Genomic DNA, 27,007 nt, shown 5'->3' on the forward strand with positions numbered 1-27,007 from the left:
ATTACTTCCCAAAATGACTGGGAACACATCAAAACTGTATTCAAAGTTTTAACTGACTCACATTTTTTTAATATTCAGGGCAAGAAATTACTTTTCCAGTCTTAATGGGGCTTTGAACTGACACTGACATTTTGATGCATTATGTTTTTAGCTTTTTTGACTCCTGTGTCTTCTATTGAGAGCTGAAGAGACATTTAAAATATTTAGTGCTCTACCTAATGCCACAGAACAATGTTAAAGCTCTAATTTCATCTTTTAATGGAATACTCCTGTGCTAATAATATGATAATTCGTTATTGATAGATAATTCTATGTAGTCCCCGTACATAGTTCATATTACCAATAATTATGGTCCTTATTTTTTTTTTATTCGCAGTTTTAAATGAAACTCTCATTTGTTTTAAGGAAGTTTATCCTGAATTAAAACTACTGCATCTGTTATTTTGTTTATTTTATCTAAGTCTTCTTGAGTCAATGGGCATCTTTGTAGGGACTTGCATGGATGTGGGATTTATGCCAGTGAAGAGTGCCCTTTCAGTGAAGCTTGAGAGAATGGGGCTCACTTCCAAAGATTTACAGACTTAGGCTTGATCTTGGATTTATTCTCAAAAGGATATAAGGATCCAAAGTTCAGTTTTATTATGTTGCACAGTTATGCCTCATTGCTTTTTCTGTAATAGAGGGATAATTACAGTTTCTCTCACAAAATGCTCAACTTATCTGTCTGAAGTCTAGGGGCAAAATTTAAAACAGGTAAGTATTTATATTAATGGCTAACTGCTATTTTTGAAATCCCTATTCAGGTACAGCCTAATCCTTTAAGAAGCAAGATCTCTTTCAGCTCTCAATAAAAAGCTATTCACAGAGAGGGTTTCCCAGATCATTTTAGTAATACTCGGAAACTAGCCTTTCATGGGAATAACTAGGAGGGAGAGAGAGAGAGGTTAAAAAACATACATGAAAGGCCACTAAAAGCTGTCCAATGACAGTGCCTATTGCCTCAAAGTCCAGTTTCTAGTATCCCATCTATTCTTGACTTCTGATACCTTTTTACAGCAAAAAGCAAATGAAATTATGATGGTTAAAATGATACATTTTGTAATTTAAGTGATGTTTTAATACTGCTGTGGATGAGAGGAAATTCTTCCATATTCTCCCCTTTGCCCATAACTCAGTTCTGGAATATAAATAATTTATTGTTGTTTACCACTCATGTGGAGTAGTTTTGCAAGAATTTTTCCTTGGAATTTTGAGGGATATAGTCCTCATCTATAATGGGATCAGTACAAAACCCTCATTATGTTGTTAATGATACTTTTGCATGATGTATTTATAGTTATGTTTCTTGTCAGAGTTTGCTTCCAAATTGTTGATTTTATGCTGACCTTCCACTTGACTTTCCTCTATTTAGGGCTAATAATGGCAAGTTAATAATATCACAAATATCTTTATGTCAAATGTAAAATGCATCTTATGTAAGAGATAATATATATATATATATATATGTAACATATATTACTGTATTCTGCACTGGTATATTATGATTGCAGTATTTCTTTGGAATTTTCATTTAATACTAACATTACTTTTTATGAACTTTCAAGTTTGGGTCATTTTCTCAGGAATAATTCTCATTCTTTAATTCCTGTGATCTTATTTACCAACCTGTGAAACTTTTTAGACTGGCAAAATTTACTCTGAAAGGAATGTTGTGCTGTAGTGCTTCTCCTGAGGTCTGATAGATTTGGTTACTGCCAGACACAGACTTGGTTACTGCAGACACTGAAAATGCTGGTTAAAAATTAATTCTTTTTTCTCCGTTCTTCATTCCATGACATGTCTCAACATCCTTTGGTTCTTTGAAGGAGTTGAAATCTAGTTTAACATACAGATTTGAACCTTTTTTTTTTCAGTGATTTACATTTGTGATCTAGATCTAGGTCTTTATAATTGTGCCTTGTTTAAATGAAATTATTATTTTTATATTTTAAGTTTTGTTTCTCGAAAAATCTACTAGCAAAGGGTAAATTTCCATGTAAAATGTTTTTATTTGTCTCAGTGGCAGGAGGAACATATAAATATGAACATGCACAGCATATCAATTATATATTTATTAATTCTGGTATATTCATGGCTCAGTAGCAACATAGAATGTGTTACAGTGTTTGTATTAATAAAAATTACTGATCTAGAAGCAATATGGGCTTCTAGCCCCCTCCCCCTCCCCCACTCACCCTGAAATGTGTTAAAAACCTAGTCTATTAATTTTTCTATTTTTTTTCTCAGAACATCATTAATGTTTTATAAAAATTGAGTCATCATTAGAAGAAAGTAATCCTCAACTATACTTGTGGCAGCCCAGAATCCCTGTAGAGGACACCAGGGAAACTGGGTTAGCTGTAGTATGCATTCAGTGGAAATCATAGGCAGAGCTAATATCCACTTTGTTATGAAACCTAAACTTTTCCTTCTACATGGAATTACTGGGGTTTTTTGCTGCTGTAATGAAAAGGCAACATCTCTCAGAGATTTTGAGAGAAGCACAACTTCTTATAGAACTTGTGGTTTAATGGCATAAGGTAAGGCAGCCAAACTGCCATCCTAAACAAGGACAAGATGAATGAATAAACTATTCTATTTTATTGTAAAGGTGATTAGAAGTTGCCATATGAAAATCACTGTTTTATTATAGACCAACAGCAGTACCCATTCACAACATTGTGATCTGCCTCTGTTTCTGGAAGTGAAACAATACATTCCAGTGGCTTGCCTCTGGTACAATCAATGGTAGAAGGGAAGGGAATTTTGGTCAGGAAAAATATAGCTTAAAAATGAAACAGTTGCATATTAATAAGAAAAATTGAATGGAAAGAAGAATTACTTCTTGTAAGAAAAGAAGCTTCCATCTATGTATGACATTGAAATGCTTAATGAAAGGGTCAAATCTGATGAGGGATTTCTTATGCTATAACTTTGCTTAGTGCTGCCAATCTAATTCTCACTCTAAGGATATGCCCCAGTAACTGATGCTGGTGAGTTTATAGTTAGCTATATCATCTAGTAGTTGTACACAGGGGTGAATATGTACGTTTTAATGGGTCTGCAGTAATTTAAAATGAATCATCTCTTGGTCCCAGACTAGAATATAAACTTCCCTTCTTTATTGGTGGATTGAAAGATAATCTGTGTGTGTTAAAAATGTGATAGTATCGTCATAACATCTTCAAAATTGCCTTTTAGTAGGCAGAGGTGTTTTTTTGTGAAATAAAATAATTCCTCACATAGATTTTGTGCTACTAGATCTGTTCTTAGAGGGGTTCTATCAACATCATGTGCTCACCTTTAGATTAAAGTATCAACAGTACTTGCTCTTTTAAAAAAACCTTCTATGTTTATATCTCATTTGAATTTGTCTCAGTTTAGCTTACTGCCTTTTTGTTGTTGTTTTTGAGACTTTTCCTTGCCAAATAAGTGACATTTTGTAATCGTAAATGTCTTTTTATATTGAAATTAAGTTTTATATCAATCTTTTTGCAAAACCTCAGCAGATTTGGATTCCAAAATCTAAAGAATGGAATTTCATTATGTGTGTATGCCTTAAATGTAGTAGGTACTTGTTACCCTTAAGATTAAAGAGACATGTAAAGATCTAACTCAGCTTTCTACACTGACGATATTTGAAACTAAGAGAGATGAATCCTATTTTTTTTTTTTCTGTTATAGAATTCTGCATTTTTGGCTCATTCTTCATCCACATTGTTAATCTCTAAAAATAAAAACCTCAGAATGGATTACTTCATAGGGATGAAGTCATCTCTCTTTTCTTACAAACTGCTTCCTCCTTAAATATCCAAAGATAGCATCAGTTTATCACACTGGAATCTTCTCTTCAGTTGCTCTAAAAAAAAACCCAGCCCCTTGGGGCTTTTCATTGATTTGTAGGTTACTGCCCATTGCTCCTCTCACATTCACATACATTCCAAAGCTATGGCTTCCACTCCATGCTCCTGCGTAAATTTGTGCTTTGCTGTGGATAAATAATTTTTGTATGAAGGAAAAAGAGCGGAATATTAAGTGTATTTGTAGCTTTCTGCCTGAGTGTTTTATCCCCTTCAGATCAGTTGTCTGTAAGATTTATCATCTGTGATTTTCTATTTATTTTCATTGATGAAAACATTTGCTTTGCAACATGCTGAATTAGAACTGGAAGCCGTATTTTCTTTATTCCATTATTAATTCTAAAAGTGGTTTTCTGTGTCTTGGGTTTTCAGTTTCTCTACTCCAGTTTCTTCATTTGCAAAATAAGGGTAATTGAATTTTCTTACTTTCAGAGGCAGGGCACCAATAAAGTACCATAACATGAAACAAAAACAAAACCAAAGAAATTAAAAATAAACAAACAAAAAACCCAAGCAAACAAACAAAAAACCAAAATGTTGGGAAGATATAAGAGGTGAAGAGAAGGCAGGACAGAGTGATATAAAAGTAATCACAGAAATTGCTCTGTAGACCTACAGGCAGAAAAGGCCAGTTTGACTAGAGAGCATATACACACCTGTGTGTCTCTGCCACACCTTTTCCATCAGTCCCTTTTCCAGAAGAGCAAAGCAGTAGGGATTCACGCTCTTGTACTTACTGCAACCTTAATTATCTGAGCGATAACAGAAGAAACACTGACATAGACCTGTGGTAATTTAAGACAAAATCTCTTGATATTAATCTATCAAAAAAAAAATCTGTTGGGATTTTTTTAACCCAATTTCACACACTCTATTTCACTTGATATGAAATTAAGTCTTAGGTTCTAAAATTTGGTGTAAACAGGTTGGGTTTTTTGTGTTTTTTTGGTTTTTTTTTGTTTTGTTTTGGTTTTTTTTGTTTGTTTTTTTTTTTGTTTGTTTGGGTTTTTTGGGTTTTTTTTGTGTTTTTTTTGGTGTTTTTTTTTTTTTTTTTTTTTTTTACATCCAAATTATGAAATTAGAAAATTGTGAGCCAGGAAGTACAAGGCAACTTGACACTCAGATTTCTATCCCTCTGTGTACCTCAAAAATTCTGTTATATGGAATGGATATGACCTGAAGTTTAAGACCCTAGAAGCAATAATAATAGTGCACTAACAAGGAAGTAAAAATTCTCAGATCTTCCTTTGAAGATGAAGAGCCTTGTATCCATCTATTTTCTCATTGTAATGAAGATTGTATATATTGAGATTTATGCTTTTTAGGGGGTATTTTGAATGTCTGTGGGTTTGTGTGTTTGTGAATGTGTATGTTAAATATTTCAGAACAAGAAAACATCAATAATATGCTGAACTTCTGTCCAGGGGGTTGGGTATTTTCCTGATTTCTAGTCTTCATTCTTAGATGCTATGTTTGGTATCAAACTAAAGACAAAAAATATATCTGCACTGATGTTATGTCCCTAAAGCTCTTTCTCAGGAGGATACTGACGTGATAAAAAAATCTTGAATAAAAATAGAGGGGAAAAAAAATTAAAAACTGTGAATGGGCTGAATGACCCACTTAGAAACATATTTGGTGACCTGACATGAAATAGTTAGAGAATGAAAAAGGCACTGCTAAAAATTCTGCATCCTTTTGGGAGCCCTGATATCTTCAATAAGAATATCTGTACAAAGACTTGTTGTCACAGACAAATAGTGCTTGTGAGTCATTGCTTTGATTCCAAAGTAGCACGCAAGCAAAATTGTCTCTGTTCCTAGTGCAACAAATTCAGCAAATGGTGACAAACAACTCACCAGCTTACATAAAAGAACACACTAGCCAGGGTAAGTTAAAAGTTTCCTTAATTGTTAGGTAAAATACCAATTGCCACTACCTGTTTTACTTCTATTCATGTATTCTGTATATATTTGCATTGCAAAAGCAAAGCCCTCTGTATATTACAAAGTGTGTGGATCTAATACAAGCTTTCTAAAAATAATCTGAAAATTATTTTTAAAGAGCACATTCTGTAGTAAGCAGTGCTGGAAATCCTTTCTGGAAAGTTTAATTTAGATGTTTGTAGAGATGTTGGGATGTTTATTTGGTAGCACTGCCTATTGGTTACTTGTGTTTGATTAGATGTTGAATCCAAACACTATCTCTATGGTCCTTGCAGATGCCTGACTTCATGTTTAGCATCTATTCTACAAAAAATAGTGTTTATTAGTAAGGCAGTCAGTAGAGAAAGTTAGGCAGCTCTGGAGACCATAGGAAAGACTGGCTTTTCCTTAGTCAAGTTTTTCCTAATTAAGACAAAGCAACCATCTTACAGGAAGCAGACACTGCTGAGAGCCTTCCTCTTAGGAATTGGTAAGGCTTGCATTCAGGAGCAGTCAAAACAGCTATTTCTCATCTTACCTTGAGAGTATTCATACAAAATGTAGAAACCTGTTTTACAAACTTACTCATCCCCAGAAGAGATATTCCAATTGAGGATAGAATTTATCTTTCTGGTGAACTGGGGTAACTTCAGACAGGCTAGAAAAATCCTGAGGCCATAAGACAAAGAGGCAAAAGGAAGCTGTGCGCATGAATAATGGAAAACTTTAGGAGATGGGAAAATAATTAAAACTGATCAAATAAATTACTTTATTTATGTTTCATTTGCATAATTATTTAAATTCCCATGGGAAAAAAGACAACAAACCAAATCTACGAGGCAGCCCAGAAGGTAGATTCTACAACTTTCTCCCATTTAGCAATTTGTTTTTGTTACATTTCCTTTTCTAGCAATAAATATCACTTAGTGGGTTGAAATGTTTGACAAAAGACAGATTTGTATTTTTCAGTTTGTACTTAATGAACACTAAATACACACAAACATACACATACACACACACGTGTGCTTGTATGCTTATATGTTTATAAAAATTCCACTGGAGACCAATATGTAGGTAAACTTGGGGCAAAAAAAGTATAGTTCAAATTAAAAAGAACAGAGGGAATTACAATTTCTGTTTAATAACCATAAGTTATGAAGTTCTGCAAACATAAGTGAAATAATGTATTAATGTATTAATTTTCACTTCATGATGGCTATTTAAAATAAGAACAAATTTGGAGAAAGAGTATTTCTTTAAAATTATAAATTTTAAATTGGAAAACATAACTTTAGATAAATGTGTGAGTTGCGTGGATGAAAGATGCAAGATGCTTTGCATCATATTTATGTCCAAATAAAACCAGACCAGTAAGTAGAGCTAGAAATGTTGATTGCCATAGTTCATTGTCTTCTTTATACCAAAAGTCTAGTGAATAGACACAATAATCCATTTAAGAAAGAGCTGGTGAAATGCTTTGAATGTAAAAGAAAGACCATAACATCCTGCTGGAGTTGTAGGTATCTTCAGTAAGAATGTTTTTATTGTCACAAGGAATGGTAACAAAAAAGAGCAAAGAAGGTTAAGGAAAATACTCCAATAAAGAATTATTTTCATCTGTGATTGCTTTGTTTGTTCATGTGTATTAGTTATATAAAGTAACCTTCTGATCTGTATCTAGGCAACACAGAATTGCTCCATTTTAATAGTAAGGTATGAATGTAAATAATCATTTTAATAGACACATACTGCAGAAGAAATAAATTACTGGTTTACCCTTCTGTAAAAGGTAAAGAGAAGCAAAAATTGCATTTTTTGAAGAAAGGGTCAACAATAACTAGATTTATTAAAAACTTTCAACAAAGTACAAGCTTAAATATGAATAAGTGCTTTAATTTTGTCTTTAATGATGTAATTTGAAAAAACTTGTACACAATCACCCTCACTTTTGCTTTTCTTCACTGGGAGGAATAATTTCATTCCTATCAATGCTTTACCTAGACAGATAAGAAACAGTGACTTCTGGGAATCCAAATATGAAAATAAATTCCCAGTGCTTTTTTACCCCCTCAGTTTATTTAATACTTCACAGCATTGTATTGTATTTCTTGTCAGTATTCTTTAGAAGCAGGATAGAATGAAATGGAACAAAAAATGTTGTGTCTGGTCATTACTAGATATGCTTCCTTCTGCAGAACATTAATCTAGGGACAGACATCATGCAGCAGGAGTGCTTTTAATGTGTTAATTTTTTTTTTTTTTTTGTGAACTCTCAGAGGACTGAGAGTCTTAATTTTAGGATTATGTTCTTGAATATATGAAAATAGAGAGAAATATGAAGTATAAAGATGTAGAAACCAGCTTAAAGAGCTTAGCCAAAACTGCAAAATATGAATTCCTACCCTTCAGAACTGGTTTCTAAAGAAGTGATTATTTCTATTACATTCACTTGTTGAAAATAATAAATAGAAAATTATTGGTTTTATAATACTATTTTGAAACATTCAAAATATGAATATTTAGTAGTGTCTAACTTTTTTTTTCTTCACAATAACATTTGTTTCATAACCAGAAGAATTTAGGAGGAAGACAACAAAATCCATATACTCAGCATTTGCATTTAATAAAATAAGATTCATGTGTGCGAATCTAGAAGCAATTTGGGCTTTTCTGTATATTTAATACATCTTTTAGAACTGTTTCTCTTAATCTTTTGCTATGTTAAACAATTTGAAAGCATCCGAATTGTTCTAGGAAATAAATAGTTTTGGCTTTATAAACAAATTAAATCAAAGCTTTTCAGGCATCTCAGATGCATCTGCTGTGAAGAATCATTTCAGAAGATCTGTCTTTTTCTCACTGGAGTAACCAAAGTAAAGTCTGGATACAGTCATCATATTACTAGTTTATAAAATTCATCCATAATTTATTTTGCTGCAGATTGATTTCTTTCTTCAACATTTATGCCTTCTACTGTTGGTTGGTATTTATCATATTCTTACAACTACTTTGCTAGAATTTGAGCCCTGAGACCTCTTAGCTTTGCTTGTTTTGTAGAGGATCTCAGTTGCCTTCAAACACATTGAGGATCATGAGGAGTAGAAATTAGCAGAGATTCAATTTTTAGTAGTGATGTATTGAATGCAGGTGAATCAAGTGTTTGCTGCTCTAATGCATGTCAGCTAATGCCAGGAGAGCTGGACGGATTCCACAGGAATAAGAGTCATCTGGGAGATTTTGGTAGTATGTTTCATTTTCTTAAAAGAGGGGGTAGCTCAAATTACCAAAACATGGGAACTGCTGTCACAACCTCGCTCAGCCCTGATGGACGGCAGCAGTTTATGCAGCTGTCCGTCTGACCTGCACTGCTTCCCAGGTGAGTTCTCTGTAATTTCCATCTTTCTTGTACTTTCCTTAGAGTAGTAACTGATCACCTTCTTCCCTGCTCTTTCAACACCACCTTGCTGTATTGAAAAATGAGTCCCTTCTGACACCCTTCTGTGGGTGCCTCCCTTGCACCCCTGGTGGCACATATCAGGAGGAACTGAGGTGGTGCTTGTTATGTCCTTAAAGATAATTCCTATAAAATTTTTCTTGTCTTGTGAAGAGTGATTACTTAGTGGCTGATCAGAGCAAGACTGTGACTCAATGTTCTAATCTGTCTTCTAGAAAAGGTGGTGGTTTCTTTTTTTTTTTTTTTTTCTTTCTCTCCTGCCGCTATCTATAATCGAAAATTTTCTGGAGACTAATCTTTACAAAAGTTCACCCCTGTGAGTAGGGTCCTCCTACAATTCATATCTCTGAGAGGCCAAATTATTGATAACGTGAATATTTTATAGCAACTGATTAAGAACTGAATTTGCTTCTGAAATGTGTTGTTTTGAATATGACAACAGTGAGCATTGGGGAGATGAGATGGAAGGCATCCCCAGAAATCATATCTGACACTTGGGAATTGTCACTTCCTAATTTCCAGTGGTCTCTCAGAAATCACCAAAACTGAATCCATCCTGGAGAAAAAAATAAGAGCTAGAGCACAATTTGAAGATACTTAGAAATCCCAAATTTTTTTCTAAAGACAATTCTAGCTTAGTCTCTCTATTCAAGTATTCTTTATTCAAATTTTCTCACATGGTCTGCAAATCAATATATGAATATGTAAACAAAAACAGTGTAATAACTGAAACCATCACTATTAGCTGAACAAAGTAAGTGTATCCTGAGGTTCATAAAAAAAACCCAAACAAATAAAAAGGATAATAGTAATGCATTACTGTTAACCTTTATATTGATTTAGTGCTATAAAACATATATTATTAATCAGAGAAGCACAGAAGAAAGCACCAAAACCCAAACCCAAGAATAAATATATTAGTCAGGAAAATCTCACATTAGCTGGAACAATAAATTAAACAAATCTAATCAACATTTCCTTTTCTAAATTATGAATTTAATAACTGAAAATCTAATTCCTCCCTAAGGGCCATAAGTAATTCTATTAGGAAGCTGTTACATACCACTTAAGGAAGTTTGTGTGATGCCTATGAAATGGTAGCTATAGTACCACAAACTCAGCTATCAACAAGTGGCTCATTAAAATTTCCAAAATTTAAATGTTGGTACTTTCATCTTATTTTAAAGAATAAGTTTAAACTCCTTTGTTATTACAACTTTTAAAATCAAATTACATCCCCAATGACATGAATAATAACATACAAAGAGAAAAATACTGCTAGATAATAAAAAGTGAACAATGTGTAGGACAGTCTCCCATTAGGACCACATTTCATAGAATAGTGGTCATTTTCACCTGCTAATTTATTTTAATGGTTATTTTGTTATTTATGTATTATATTTTTATGTTTGTTATTTATGCATTTATATAGTATTATTGAGAATAAACCTAACTGAATGCCTTGCAAAATCTCCAATTGACTAAGAATTGTACAGTCAAATCTTTTAAATCATCAGATTTTGGCCAAAACTAGTACAAAAAAGAAAAAAATATTTCACTTGTTATGATAATGTCTTAGGACAAGACTAATCATGACCTTCCAAATTTATTCAGAGCTTTATAGAAAACATATGATATAATGTGCTAAAAACAATCAAGCAACTGCATGTTTTCATTGATTGGAGCATAACATATTATTATCTTCAATATTTTTTTCCCAAGTTGAGGGAATGTCCCAGATTACAAAAAAAAAAAAAAAAAAAAAAAAACAACATCTAATTTATGACTCCACTTTATCAAAGTCTTCTGGCAAACATCATAGTTATATATGTTTTGCTGGTGTTTCTCTAGAGTTGCTTAAACTTAGAATAGTCAAAACATACTTTAAAATATCCTGATCTCTGTTTAAATGATTGGATTACTGAGGCTATGAAAGCAATAAAAAGGGGGTTATATATATAACTGAGAAGAGGAAACAACACGACCCAGTGAAATAACTCATTATGCCTTGCAACAGAAAATGGTACCTAAGAGGGTGAGGATTGTCCATGGAACAGAAGCAAGACCCCTGCTAATGTTCACTTATTAAGCACCACCCTTTTCTCTGTTGTCAGTCCTTGCATAAGTCTGCTGTCTGAAATCACATTTCCTTTTCTAACTGGTGCATGATGTCTGGCAACCCAGTAGGCATGTAGTTTTTGCTAAATGCTGCATTTTTGCTTTTTCCTACTTTTTTTACGTCACCTGGAATACTCTGCCTAGCTCTGGGGCTGCCAACCTAAGGAGAGCATGGATCTGTCTGAAAAATCTAGAGAAGGGTCATGAAGATGATTGGAGAGCTGGAGTACCTCTCCTATAAAGACTGACTGAGAGAGTTAAAGTTACTCAGCCTGGACAGGTGAAGGCTCCGAGAAGACCCTGTAGCAGCCTTTCAGTACCTAAAAGTACTGACTACAAGAAACCTGGATAGGAGCTTTCACAGGTGCTGTGATAAAGCAGGGGGTAATGGCTTTAAACTGGAAGAGGAGAAATTCAGAAGAAATTTCCTGCTGTGAGTGTGCTGAAGCACTGGAGCAAAGTAAGCCCAGTGTTTGCCCAGAGAAGCTGTGGATATGAACACCTCTGAAAGTGTTCAAGGCCACGTTGGATATGGCCACATTGAGCAGCCTGGTCTAATGGGTGCCAGTGGTAGGGGGTTAGAAATTTTATTTCTCTTAAAAGTAACATTGCAGAAAAGCAACAAAATATGTTGGGCAACTTCTTTTCTTAAATATGGAAGAAAAAAAAATTTCTTCATGAAGTTCTTAACATTAGCATCATGAACCCTTTCTTTCTCATTTTCACAGTGGCTTGTAAGCACTTGGGTTTTGACACCAGTATATTAATGCAATAATATTGTCAGCTTGGTCAATTGGTGTTTTTCCTACAAAGAAAAAATTACACTTAATATCCCATAACCCTTTTATTTGAAAGATTCTAACCTTTTGAAGCTGATAATTAAAGACAAAAATCCCCTTGCTGTTTTTAAAGCTGGTGCTTACCATTTATGTCATGCAGGTTAACTTTCCTGTCATTTTTAGGAGTAAACCTAATGTCTTTTTATGTCTTTAAAATATGTAAAATTTCTGTGTCTTATTTCTCTTTTATGGATATACAGCTACAGATGTTGTCTCTGCATCATAATATTGATTGTTTAATTGAAAAAAAATCAAAAGTATGTTTATTTTGCCTTAGTTTCATGTAAGTTTCATCTATATTTTGTAATGAAAATAATAAAATAATTTCTAGCTTTCATAGACCTATAGCACCTCTTCTGGATGAGACAGGCACTTCTACAAAGTAACCAGATGCTTTTGTTGCCTTTTTCCCAACCTGGAAATGAAACTCAAGATAATTTTAGTAAGGAGGTAATATAAAAGGGGCTCTTTATTTGAAGGCCTTCAGGAGCAGTTATGGAAAGATGTCCACAAAAGCCCACCCCTACAGGAATGAGTACACATGTATAGGTTTTAGGAAATTAGCAAAATTGATAAAAAGCACCAATTAGGATGACAAGTGGTGATGCAATCCCCCCAAGTCAGGCCCCTTCTCTGGAGCCCCCTCTTCAGCACTGGCTGTACTCTGTCCATGAGAATGTATCTCAAAGAGTTGTTCTTGGCCTTGGTTCCCAGGTAGAGCCAAGATAGCGCTGAGGCCTTGTATCTCCTGGGCTTGGGGCTCTGGAATTTGTTTTGTCTTTCTGCTGAGGGAAAGGCCATGGAAAAGTACTGGGAAAAGTAGCTACTAATACAATAGCTGGCAGAGTTACAAATATATGTGGATTAATACAAAGAACATATAAAAGAAAAAAAGGCAAAACGCAAATGGCATCACTTCAGAAGTGGAGATTGTGCCATAGCTGTAAAATACTGTACTAGGACAGGTGGGAATTAAGGTTCTTAAGGTAGGAATTAAGGACTGAATTAAGGTTCTGCAGAGCAGCCCATATGACACTGTGGTTTGTGTCTATAGCTAATGTAGTGTTGATAACAGACTGATCTTGTGGTTGTTGCTGAACTGTGCTTACACAGGTCCAAGGCTTTTTATTTTTCCCATGCTACCCAGAGACAATAAGTTGGAGGTTAACAAGGGTTTGGGAGGGTGAGCAAGAACCAGGACAGTGGACCCACACTGACCAAGCAGATGTCCCATGCTGTATCATCACACAGAGGACACAAGACGTGGTGTGTGTCTGACTTCCAAGTAGCTGTTGTTCAGAGACTGGCAAGCTGCTTTTGGGAGGTGTCAAATGTTGTCCTTTCCTTTAGTTACTTTTTTTCTCTTTCTTTCACTTATTGTGCTTTGTCTCAATCTATAATTTTTCTTGTGCTTGTTTTTTGTATTTCCTCATCTGAGAAGAAAGAGTGTGTAACTTCATTACTGTTCCATAGGTAGACATGGCATATTTTTCTTGTTAAATGCCTTTGGATTTGACCATCTAGATCAGTGATTATGAAATATTTTCAAATCATAGGCTGATGACACCAGATATTTATTGCACAATAGCTTCAGAGCATTTTGCAATGAACAAGGCAAATTTAAATGCAGTTTAAGTTTAATGTACTAATTTCAATTAGATTCCTTAAAAACATTTCATTATAGAATATCGTCATGGCTTGGCAAAAGGAAACTGTTGATCTCCCTGGTGTTCTGATAAATTTATGTTAAGAAGCTTTTCACTGTTTAGAAATATGCATAAAAGTAGGTCTTAAATCTTGTTAAAATGTATCCTGTTGTCTTTTCTCATTCTTTTATTGCTAAGTGTTCTTATGCACATTTATTATCCAGAACATTTTCAAAAGACTTTTATATATTTAAGATTAGATGTTTTACTGAATTGCAAAAAAAATAGATTTTTGGTTTCATTACTGAATCAATATAGAAACAAATAATATTCTCACCTCACCATCTCTGACCTATTCTTTTGTACTGCATGTAGTAATGAGATGTTCTTTCTAAACAAAGAGATTGATGTTTTACCTTCCCAGTAGAAGTAATTGAAAAGAATCTATCAAGGCAGAATCAGAAGAGACTGTTTTCTTAAGCCCAAGCTAGAAAGTTGAATTAAAAGCACCACTGTCCTTTATATTTTAACATAATCTATACACTCATATAAAAACTATAAGCTGAGTTATTTTCACTGCTTGTTTCTCTTCACTTACCATAATCTGAATTAAAATTTAAATGAGTGTTATTTGCAGCTGGATATAGTAAATAGCCATAGCATGCAGAAATTCCCTTTTGTGACTGCTGCTTCAGAATCACACACTATCCTACTTCTCAAGTTTCTGAATATTAAAACATTTGTTTTGGCAGAGGACCTGCAAATTTCAAACCAATTTGCAGCTGGAGGAAAGGCATTGTTGTTTTGTTTTCAGGATGAAGAAGTCTCTGTGTAACATTATTTCTGCACAGACCCATACATAGCCAATCGACAGTCCTCTGATTTGTTTTAGTCTCTAGGTAGAAATTTCAGGTGTAGCCATGATGCTTACTCAGCTTTGCATAGGCCAGTCATGCTGCAGGAGTTTGGGTTTTTTTCTGCTAAACCTGTGCCAAGGACACCATCACTCTATCTTGCATCCCACCAGCTTTTCAGTAATGTTTACATCATACTGTTAATAGAATAAAAAAAACCCAAAAAATATATAATTATATTGATTCCAACCAAGCTATCATCCAGCCAAACATCCTGCTTCCAAACACTATTGGGGATGTTTGGGAATGGTTAGGGAAGGGCAAGCATAGGTCAAACTTATATGATAATTTCCTCTGATGCTTCTCTATTCTCCAACTATTTATATTTCAGGATCTTCCTGAACCAACATAGTCTCTATGTGCTCAATAGTCCCCAGTAAATTTTACTTTGCATTTGAACTGGTTCACTTTTACAGTACTAAATATGATAGGTACAGACAAAATTGATTAGAAAATATGAAGGCTCTGCTGTATGCTTGCCATTTGCTCTTTGCTTTGAAAAGGCCCTACTCTGGTATTTCACAAATATAAACAAAAAAGACATGATTGTATTCTGAAGCACAGTCTCCAGTATCTTATTTATATTGCTTATGTCACAGTTCTGGTCAGTTGCTGTACCGATCAATCTTTATGTGTCACCTGACAAACAAACTGCAGCAGGCTATTGGACAGTAGTCATGAAAAGGCATAAAGACAGAAGAAATGTGAACTCAGAAAATGCAGCAGAGGCTTAAAAAAGAGGACTTAAATAGATCAAAATGCACTAACTTGTTGATTTTCTATAGATTTCTTGGTGATTAATTTCTCGTTGTGACATCTTGGGTGTTTAATGTTTCTTAATAAGTTTGGCATTATTTTTTGTCTGAGGGCTGTGTCTCAGAAATTAAACATTTTGTTTTTAAGAAAACCTGTGAAGGGCAGAAGTTGAAGCAAAGGTACTTCATTTAAAAAGAAACGTATGTTTCATTTCAAGATATACTTTTAGAATTGATCTTAGTACCTAGTAAAATTCATGATAGAATCAAGTTCAATTTTTCATTATTTATATTTTTCCTTCTTAAATAGAAAAAAAAATATAATACGGTTGATTGAATTTCTGATTTTATTTAAATCTGAGAGTCAGTGCAGTTTACCAGTACCAAAAATGTATTTGTAAGTTTTGATACTATTTTGAGCCAGTAATATAATACCAGCTTTCACCAAGGCAACCTTATCTGTTTCCACTAGGAAACAGTCCCTCAACTTGGGGTTTGGAAGGGAGGGAGAGAGAGGGGAAAAGGCACAAAGCAGTGGAGGAACATTCACAGTTGAAATTTAGGCTTTCAGACAGCTATCAAATTGATTTGATATGTATTAGGCCCATGGGGCCAAAATATGAAGATAAAAAATGGACTTCTGCGGTGATGTAATATTGGGTATTATTGTGTGCAAAATGTAAAAGGGAAGTTGTGTAATTATTTTTTTTAAATAATTTAAAAAGAATGAGAAAGTAGGTCATATAAATTTAAAAATGAAAATTACTGCAAGATTACAGTTATCTTGGTGATTTTATTTATCTCTAAGGGTGAAGTCATAGTTCTCAGATCGTAATTTACGATCTTTAACATAATGGTGTTTAGACAGTTTTCTCCATTATCTTTATTTGTTCCTAAATCTGCATATGTTAAATTGAAGTCCTGTGGTTGGGAAAATATGATTTTGATCCTGACCATGTTTACAATAGTGTTTTAATTCAGATAGGAGTGTATTTCCACAGAAAACCTCAGTACTGTCACCACTCCTTGCACATTGTTTCACGTTGCAGTTTCTTATAGCTTGGGCCCTTCCAGGTGAGCCTCAGCTGGAAGATGTCCTGCCCCTTATGCACTGTGTCCATGAGAAGTAATTCATTCAGCCCATGGCCAGACAATAGCTTGCTCATGGTAAAATAAAGTACATGAAATGTGTACAGTGGACAGGCGGCCCACTCGTTCTCTTTAGACTGACTCTTGAAGGTCTGCCAGCCATACTAGGGATGTGTAGGGATGGCCTCCAACCACTAGACAAGGCTGGAGCTGAACAAAAGTAAACTCTTTGGGTGGATTTTATGGATATTTTTCTCTCCTACTTGTCCCTGTGGATCTCTGCATAATTATTTGGTAGTAATGGGGTAATATCACCACTAGTATGTTCAGTTTTAGTATCTCAGTGAGATTTTTGTAGCATATGGGAAAACCAACCACAAAGATAGAACTAGGGATTTCTTTTTGTCTAAGTGAGATCTAAAGGAGCCTTGTGCGTAGCTTTGTGTCTTCACTGTGTTATCAAAACAGTGCAAGTGACAGCATGTAGCTTTTGAGTACATGCATTTTTAAAGGTTGTAGAAAAGGAAAATTCCCAGCAATTTCCATTTGTAATCTTTTTCTCCTTGACCATTTCTATCCAGTAGCTTAAAACTAAAGAATTTTTCTTGAATGCTTTCCTTCATAGAGTCAGAGAAAAATAACAACTGTTATTTCAAGAACTTCAGTTTAAAGAAGCATTTTTTTCCTCCTCACCAAAGTAATATAGAAAAAAACCAAAAAACTCTTAGTGTTGTGTATATCTGGACAAATAGTTACTATTTGCCTGAATTTCTTCAAATAGCTTTGAAGAAATATTTGATCTGGTCGTCAGAGCATGAAAGAAAATATATCCTTGGAAAGAAAAGACAGATTTATGAATTCAGTTTGTGTAATGTGAGACTGACTCTTTGCCATGGTGATTGGTTTTTAAATTAAGAAAATTTGTTCTTGCAATTAATGAGAATCAGCAGACAACTGTGGAAACAAAAAAAAAAATATTCATCTTTTGAACCTTAGATATTCATTGACTGCAGTTTTATCAAGTTCACCTTTTAGAACATTTGATAAGAATTCAAAATTAAGAAGTTCAAACAGCTTTAGTTTGATGCTGCTAGTAGAACTAAAACAGGTTTAGGCTCTGAATATTAATTACCATTCTGCTTTAAAGGTTACAACACTCTCTTTATCCAATGGATGTCATAGTTCTGATTGACTAAAGCCTTAATTATAGAGTATTATAGAATATTGCAGTGAGCTACAGCAACAAAGCCAGCAAGTGGGTTATTCTTTCTTTGACAGGCTTACAAAGATAATAAAGGCATGTGAAAAAAGAGGTAAAACACATCTGTTAAAAAATAAATTGAGACAATTATGGATTAAGAGTATTTATTTTTTCTCCATTTGCACAGAAGAGAAAAAAAAAGGTTACTGCCATTCTTACAACTGTGCTTTCCATTAGTAGAGACTTTTTAAATGAAAAAACTTTATCGTGTTATTTAGAAATATCGATATGATTTGTATTCTGTTTCCTCCATTATGTGAATACCTTCCATCATGTGTATTTTCATTTTTCCTATAAAAAAAAAATTATTACAGTCAGTGCAAAGAGATCTGTTCCCCTTTGCCAAAGCCTGGGAAATGTACTGCAAAGTCTTTTTTCCACTAGGGACCTAAGACTCACCTTCCAGTCAGGAGCATGGAGGTCTTGTTACAGCAGGCTCACATGGTTTATGATAACAGACTCTTTCATTTCCAACTGCACCAGACCATAGATCTCCTAAGTCCTGGGTCCCCCTTCTAGCAAATTTTTTTCAGCTAATAATTAGCTGGAAAAAAGCTACCAAGTGATGTCCTTGTTTTGTCTTTGACAGCTGTCACTGGTGCCTAAATCAGTAATGTCCATCTGAAAACTTCTCTATGCTATAAGGTATTTCTAATAGACTTCTGATTTTGCAGTTGTGTAACAGGCAAAGGTCTGTGGAAGTTAAAGAGAGGACTGTGAGTACATGGCTTGATGTGGTAATTTGGACATAGCACAAGATCTTAACTGTGAATGATAGGCAGCAGGGATAACTGCAATTTTTCGCCTTAGCTGGTTTCAAAAAACTGAAATTAATCTCAATCCTAATCTTATGGGCATTTTGTTCTCAGTTGCAAGACAAGCAGCAAACATGTCATGCTTTTTTCCTAGAATCTGATAACCACAGTTCAGGAACAAAACACAGTAGCAAAGGTTTTCCTGCAATTTCCAAAGAGAAAGACAAGACCTGATTTGTTCAGATAAAATCTCCCCACCAAAGGCTATATTGCCATGGATTTACCTGCTATCTTCCTAATAAATATCCTCTGTGAAGCTGAAGTGTAATTTTTTTTCCCTAGGCTTTTTCATATTCCTTTTACTATTTACTTCAGCCTTTTTTTTTTTTTTTTTTCTGAGTACATTTATCCATATCACAAGTACAGAAATTTAAAGAGCTATGTAGTTCAGGACAATTTTGGTAAGAAGTATTTAAATTAATGTGTTAGGGAGTGTTGTTTTCAGTCATAGACTGGCTATCTCACATCTTTGCCCAAAAATTATTTCCTAAGATTTCGTACCTGACTTACATCCAGTAACAAAATTTTTAAAATCATCTTTCTGTATTGTTGTTAAAGAAATATTTCAATAAGAAAATAGTGATTCTTCATAAATGGGATCTCTGAAGTAGGGAAAAACAAACTCAAGCTAAACAGCACACAGAATGAGTTTCTTTGCTTGCTCAGGAGACATTTAACTAGGACTGTGACTTTTAAAAGGAAGGAAAAAAAAAAGCACAGAAGATGAAAAGATGAGAAGAAGTGTTGTGAATATGTAGATATCCTGTAGCTAACTCTGTATCTGGTGAACTAAAATTATGGGGTTTTGCCTTATAGGTTTTTTAAGTACTGGGGACCAAGCTGCAAAAGGCAATTATGGATTGCTTGACCAAATCCAAGCTTTACGTTGGATTGAAGAAAATATTGGATCTTTTGGAGGAGACCCGAAGAGAGTTACTATTTTTGGATCTGGGGCAGGAGCTTCCTGTGTCAGTCTCCTGACACTCTCCCACTATTCAGAAGGTAACAATCCTCCAGGCAAAGTAATTTTTTTTTTTTTTTAATGTTAAAATGTAGTGAAAATGCCAAATGAAGTAGGCTGAATTAGAATTACATGAGGTCTGTAATTTTTGTAAAATACCTACTAGATAGAATTCTGGATTTATATTAGTCAACATAAATATGTTTATAAGGAAAACTAAATGCTATTACAGCATAAATCTCATGCAACAAATGCCATGGGCAGTATACTTCTGCTAGCTTTATCAACAGATTCCACTGGCTCTCCTATCAAAGAATTTGCCCTAATTAAAATGGAAAAGAGCAATGACCTTTTTCATTTTTTTGTACACTCTTGGCTGCACTTCAAACATATATATAGATGCTTTCCTTACTTAGTAAAAACATAACTAGGCATTATTAAAAACTGTGTTTTACTCCCCACATGTGATCCCACACAACGTTCTTCAGATTTTGGTAAGTGAGCTGTGGGATTTCTACCCTCAGTACCTCACCCTCCAAAAAAACCCAAATCCAAACTCCAAGAATGTACAGCACCAGTACTGAACTATAAATATTCCTGGTGATAAGACCAAATCTGAAAGACTTGATAAAAGACAACACCAAAATATCTACTGTAGTTATTAATCCATGCCATTTCTATCACATTGAAACAGACAGAAATTTGTAACAGGTAAGCCACAGTCTGAAGTTATAGCAGGGAGGCTGGAAAACACACCTAATTTAGAAATACTTAGAATTATGCTTCACAATTCAGTCTATTGATACAAATAAAATTTCAGTGAATAACTGTTGAGCAAGCCATGCCAAAGTAAAGCAGATGGAACTATGAAAAACCTAACTGATTACAAATTGAAATTTTGTAGTGTGTGCATTCAGTAATCATCTTCAAAGGTATATCAACAAAAACCCCACATGCTTTTCTAGCTGTTATTTTCTTTTGCATTTTGAGAACTTGACAGTAGAAACCATGTGCAGAAGACACCCAAGTATTTCAGTTTAAATATGAAATAGGCCATTTTAGTGGTCTTACCAGAAAAAAAAACACAGATGGGGCAGATTCACCAGTACGCTCCCCTTGCCTTTCAGTGCTTTAAACAAAGAAGCTCTTCAGATTGGGTGTTCATTCCTTTTTATATTAGTGTACATAAAACACTCAGAAAGAACCATTGAATATCATCTTACTCTCTTGCAAAACAATTTAAATATGTTTTAATTCAACATATAGGCAGGGTTGCACACACACACACACACACACACACACACACAAAATTCAACATATAGGCAGTGCTAACATATACACACAATAATAATTAAAAATTAAATAGTAAATAAAAAGTATCAGAGTAGAAGATTCAAAAGTATGAAATTGCTCTGATTAGAGCAGATTTTTTTCAAGTTAGTATGACGCATGGCTTTTGTGAAGGAAATGAGAATGTGTAATTTTCATTTGACCTTTAAACTACTGAAAGGCGCATTTATGAGTGTCATTTACATGACAAAGAGCATATGATTGCCTTTAGCTGCCAGTCCTTCAAAGAAATTTTCACAGGACTACCAATGCGGTGAAGCCAGAGGACTTCCATCAAAGATACAAGAAAACTTCAGTACATGAATGAGCTTTGTTCTTGAAACAGTAACCTGAAACCTTCATGCTTTTTGTGTGTGAGCATCAAGAACATGAGAGATTTTAATTAGTAGTCTATTCTACATAACATAAAAAGGGAGCAGAGAGTAGGATCTATGGAAATTGATTCAAAATTTCATTGTATGCATCCTTTAGGGATTCTATAATCAAAGCTTTGTTTGCTTAGTAAGAAATACATTTAATTTTTTTAATAGATATATATTTTTTCATATCTAATTTGATCTGTATTTAAATAATTTGCACCTGCAGGTTTGTTCCAAAAGGCAATCATACAGAGTGGAACAGCCCTGTCCAGCTGGGCAGTGAACTATCAGCCTGCCAAGTACACTCGGATATTGGCAGATAAAGTGGGCTGCGACATGCTGGATACCACTGATTTGGTTGAATGTCTGCGGAATAAGAATTACAAAGAACTCATTCAACAGACTATCACTCCAGCCACATACCACATTGCCTTTGGGCCTGTGATAGATGGAGACGTGATTCCAGATGACCCTCAGATTCTAATGGAGCAAGGGGAATTCCTTAACTATGATATAATGCTGGGTGTAAATCAAGGGGAAGGTTTAAAATTTGTGGATGGCATTGTAGACAATGAAGACGGTGTTTCTCCCAATGATTTTGACTTTTCTGTCTCCAATTTTGTGGACAATCTATATGGTTATCCAGAAGGGAAGGACACACTGCGAGAGACCATTAAATTCATGTACACTGACTGGGCAGACAAAGAAAATCCAGAAACAAGACGGAAGACCCTGGTTGCTCTTTTTACAGACCACCAATGGGTTGCTCCAGCTGTTGCCACAGCTGACCTGCATGCCCAGTATGGATCTCCAACATATTTCTATGCATTTTATCACCATTGCCAAAGTGAAATGAAACCCAGCTGGGCTGATTCAGCTCATGGTGATGAAGTCCCTTATGTGTTTGGGATTCCTATGATTGGTCCCACAGAACTGTTTAACTGCAACTTTTCCAAGAATGATGTCATGCTCAGTGCAGTGGTTATGACATACTGGACTAACTTTGCCAAAACTGGGTAAGTGTGACCTCTAGCAGTCATTTTATTGATAGCTTACTTCTAAAATAGTCAGTGTGCCATTCCAGCGGCCTCAAAATCTGATTTTGAAGTAGTAGTACAGAAATATTTGTGTTAAGATAGGAGGTAAATGAGACATTCATATTTAATAGATTTTTAATTAGTGTGTTCCCTCAAACTATTTTCTTTCAGCAGCTCAATGAGAATAATAACACACTGTATTTCTGGTTCAAAAAATAGGACAATTTCTAAGACAAAAAGCGTGTCTCAGAGAAAAGGTGGTTCACTAAGATACTGAAAAATCAGAGGCAACATGTCTACTACTTGAAGAAGGAACTGTCAGGCAGATAGCACTTATCTGCTACAAAAGAAAGGAAGTTCTTGTTTTTCAGCGACCTTCACAGGGATGAGGACTCAGGGAGGAATTAGAACAGAAAGGCAGACACTGGAAAATTTTTTTCCCTCTGAGGGCTATAATGGCAATAATAAGTACTTGACTGGAATGAAAAAGAGATTCAGATATAAATTTTGCTTTGAGAAAGTTAAAAATTAATTCTGCTTACGAAACAAAATAAAGACATCAATATTTTGAGGAAATAGAGTTGTAAACACCAGGGAAACAGCCCTCAAAACAGGTTGATCTGTGAGCAATATTAATAAATTCTGTTCTCTTCCTATAGCATTCCTTTAAAGAGTATTGCAGTGTTTTACTTCAGCAGCAAGGGCTTTTTTTTGTTAACCTTGAGTCTTCAGTACTGAATTAAAACAAAGATACTTGTGGCACAAAGGGGCTGTAAATCTTTCCACTGAATGTTTAATAGCAGGATTGGGCTCTGGAAACTGCAGCTTTATTGCACTGCAGTGAACAGTGTGCAGCTATATAAGAAAAACTCAGATGCCTATTGTGAAACACTCAGAGGCTTTAGCTGCCCTTGTAGCCTTCCATGAATTTAAATGGTGGTCAAGAGAGAGAGATTTTGCAGTCTTAACAAGAACCTCAAGCATAAATTAAGTAAAAACCAATCAAATGCTTTAGGTTAATGCACAAGGAAAAAAAAATTATTTTGTTGTCCTGCATATAGACAAACAGGTGCAAAAGCAGGCAGAAACCCTGGAGTTCAGCAACAAAAATGAATGAGCTGTGTAATATTTAGATGTATTTGGCAACAAGAAGTTATCAGTACTGGGATGGGCAAACTTTGTGATGAAATCTTGGTTTATGGACAGACAATGCTGCATGATGGCTGTACCACATGCTCAGAGATGATGATAACATCAGTTTGTCTTTATTTTGGTAGATGAAATGCCATGTATACATAGAGGACTTCAGATCCTTACAAATATATCTCACTGGAATTATTATGGAGATGAAAGATCTCCATGATCTCACTATTGTTTACAATTACTTTATTAGTATTCCCTGTAGATTAAGAAGTTGTATTTAAGCACTTTTTGAGGCTGACAGGAGCTTCTCACAGTCCCAGCTGCCATCATTACTCATTATTTCAAGCACTTTCCAGCTGTTGCTACTTGAAAACTAATTTCAGCAGGATATACGCAGTTCTTTAGTTATAAACCCATCATCATATTATACCTAAAGGCAAAACCAGGTGCTTTGGGAGAGCCATTAGTCACTTCTGAAACTTTCCCGTTGCTGATGAGACAGGAATGGGGTATATATTCTATTACAGACTCACTCCCTTACAAGAAGTCTGAAAGATGTATCATTAGAAATGGCCTCTAGCTGTAAAATTTCAGTTTTCAAAGGAAAGGAAAAGAGCAACACAATGCATATTATCTTGATGGGGTCTTTTCCTTGTTTGGGTGAACAATGATTAATTGTTCTGCATTGTACAAAAGAACACTTGGAGGCAAATAATATTTTAAGAATACATTTGTTCTGCACCTCTGGTTCCTCAAACAGAAAGGCAGAGATTGTAGCACCTCAAACCTCGAGCAACAGGATCTTTGGGGTAACTGTTCTCCACACTTGCTCACTCACTTGCAATATGGAATCTCTGTACCCACGCAAGTCCTTCGTCTCTCAAGATGAGTGATACAGTTCAAAACTGCATTGCTAGGGGCTCTGCTTTGTTTTTTTTTCCCCACCCTATTTTTAACTGATAATTTCCCATCCTTATTATGATAGTACTTGTCTTGCTTTGTATTTGTACCCATGGCAACACATAAAAAAAATCTTTTAACGGAAAGATTTTATTATTTCGCATTTCCCTGTAGGCAAGCTTTGAACATTAGAACTGCAGATATATTTATTTATTTTTAATGTGTTTGAGACTTTTCCAATCTCTATGACTCTCCCACAGAGGCTGCATCCAGGGACTTATCGTAAGATTATGGCTCAGATGATGCATCATTCAGATGGACTTTGCTAGGCTTTTAATGACAGGCCATCCATTGCTAAAAAGCACACACTGTTTAATGGGCCTACTGCCAAGGCTGGGTTTGTAGGGCAGGTCAATCTTGTAAAATCAGTAGGTGAAAGACACAACACACAGCACAGTGCTTTTATTGTGTTTAACTTGGAAGTTGGTTACTGAAGCTAGCAAATAGGAGGTGACAAAATGTTTAATGACAAATAGTTTGTGCTTAAAATGAATGCCTTGAAGCTGCATTTTGCTAATCCTCTACCTATGACTCTTTTTTATTATTATTATTATTATTATGATTTATTAAGAGTTTTTCATTTGGACTTTTCAAAACTGTCTTTCCAACATGCCTTAGAAATAGGCAAACAATTTATTACAGAGTAAGTTTGAGATACTACATTTGGGATACAAAAATTATATGAAAATACAGTTTTGAATTCCTCAATGCACAGAATTGTATGTGAGAGCTTCATTAAGAAGTGCACTTGGAGCTTCAGTCTGCTGCCAGTAGTGCCATCCTAACTGCAATGATAATTTTATATGCCAAGTTCTGCTAGGACCATATCACCTCCTTTGCAGGGGAAGAGTGAACAGCATGAGGTCAGTCCTTCATAGATACTATGCCAGCTATGCTCTTGTGAAGGATTTGGAGTTTCACACAGTAGATACAAAGCCGTGCTCTCATTACAGGCATCTATTAGGTTTCTAAAAATTGCCCTGTTTTTGAGGAATTGCAGTACTCTACTTTTTCTTCCGTTCATCCCGCTCTACACCTGTGTTGGTATTGGAAAAGATAAAGGTCTAGAGGATATATCCTTGTTTGCTTTGTATTTCAGGTAAATACTCCATAATAATTTTGCTACCATTGATTCTGAAGCACAAATCTGAGTTATTAAGAATGTCTGTGTTTTGTATGTAGTTTGGTTCTCTAGTAGAAGACCTGATTAAACTTGCAGTTATTAAAGTGTAGTTTCAAATAAATTCTTAGACAACTCTTTTATGATGCTGTTGCATTTATTTTTGATGTTTTCATCTGAAGAAATAACTGTCTCCAATGGCAAATCTATGTTAGTCAAACAAAACAGTGTAGTTATGTAGTTATGTTTGTGTTCCTTAGCTGTTAGTCCTTAGCTGACAGGGAGCATGGCAACAGTGGGACCTGGTGATAATTGAGGAGAGGAGGTAAGGGAAAACATTCCTGTGTACCAGTCCTTCAAGCAGGAATGGCTGTGGCATTATTAGTATTGTGACAGCATGTAAAGAATCAACAGAAGAATGAAGAAAAGCCGGTTTTTCTCTCTCTTCCATTTTTTTTTTTTATCATACAGAGAAAGGAGTACTACTGAAAGAAAATAAAGTATCTAGGGGCCTTTCAGAGTGTTGGAGACAAAGATTATGTAACTGTGAAGACATTTTGCTCTCCAGTGAAGATAAAGAAGAACACAAAATATAAAACATTTCAAATACATTAATGTAACAGTTCCATTGTCCTGAGTGATAGTCAATGCTGTAGCAGAAGTAGTTAGAACACAAATGATGTTTCACCATCTTATAAGGAATTTGGGATATGAGAAGACTTCTTAAATCACTACTCTTCCCATGAAAATATAATCAGCTATGAAAGACCCAGTTCCTTTATTTACTGTCCAGGTCAGCTACTAATCTACCTTGTGAACAGAAGTGTGTGTTGCTCTTCAGTTGACATCCATTGCAGGCATATTTACTTTATATCACCTGAGAAAAAATTGATGTTTTGATTTTACATCTCTAGCTCATGAGGTGTGAATTGAATGACAATATACAAAACATCTTAAGTTGTGCAAAGTTAGTGCAGACTGAAAGTAAGAGGAAAAGAAGTGACAGGTGAAATAGGATTATTCTGCACATTAATAAAAATATACCTTAGACAAGATATGTTCTGCTGTCATATGGAAAAATAATTCAGGCATTTCATGGTGGAGACATTTTTTGATGGATAAGCTATCTGAATTCTAAAGGTGGTAAAATAAGTAATGAGATAGCAAAATAAATAACAATAATAATCAATCTTGTTATAGTAGTTGGATGAAGAAAAGAATAAGCCTCCCTACTAACTGACAAATGGGGAAACAAGAAATCTCCTCCCTATGACAGCCAATACTGTAATAAGTACAGAACGCGAAATATGTTCAGATTATACTGTTATCATCCTTTTTGCAGTGGATTTTTAAAAGAAGGTT

General features: G+C 34.8%; 1 protein-coding gene across 4 annotated transcripts in view; it reads left to right on the plus strand.

The window, feature by feature from the left end:
- NLGN4X (neuroligin 4 X-linked) overlaps positions 1-27,007 on the plus strand; it is a 164,583-nt gene that overhangs the window by 129,668 nt on the left and 7,908 nt on the right. For all 4 annotated transcript variants that reach the window (XM_053970850.1, XM_053970849.1, XM_053970851.1 and 1 more), the window contains 2 exons: positions 19,532-19,717; positions 21,612-22,401. In XM_053970850.1, the coding sequence (XP_053826825.1) occupies positions 19,532-19,717; positions 21,612-22,401 (976 nt within the window). The remainder of the gene's footprint in view (positions 1-19,531; positions 19,718-21,611; positions 22,402-27,007) is intronic.

This window comes from Vidua macroura, chromosome 2, assembly GCF_024509145.1.
Source record: "Vidua macroura isolate BioBank_ID:100142 chromosome 2, ASM2450914v1, whole genome shotgun sequence".
Classification (NCBI taxonomy): Eukaryota; Metazoa; Chordata; class Aves; order Passeriformes; family Viduidae; genus Vidua; species Vidua macroura.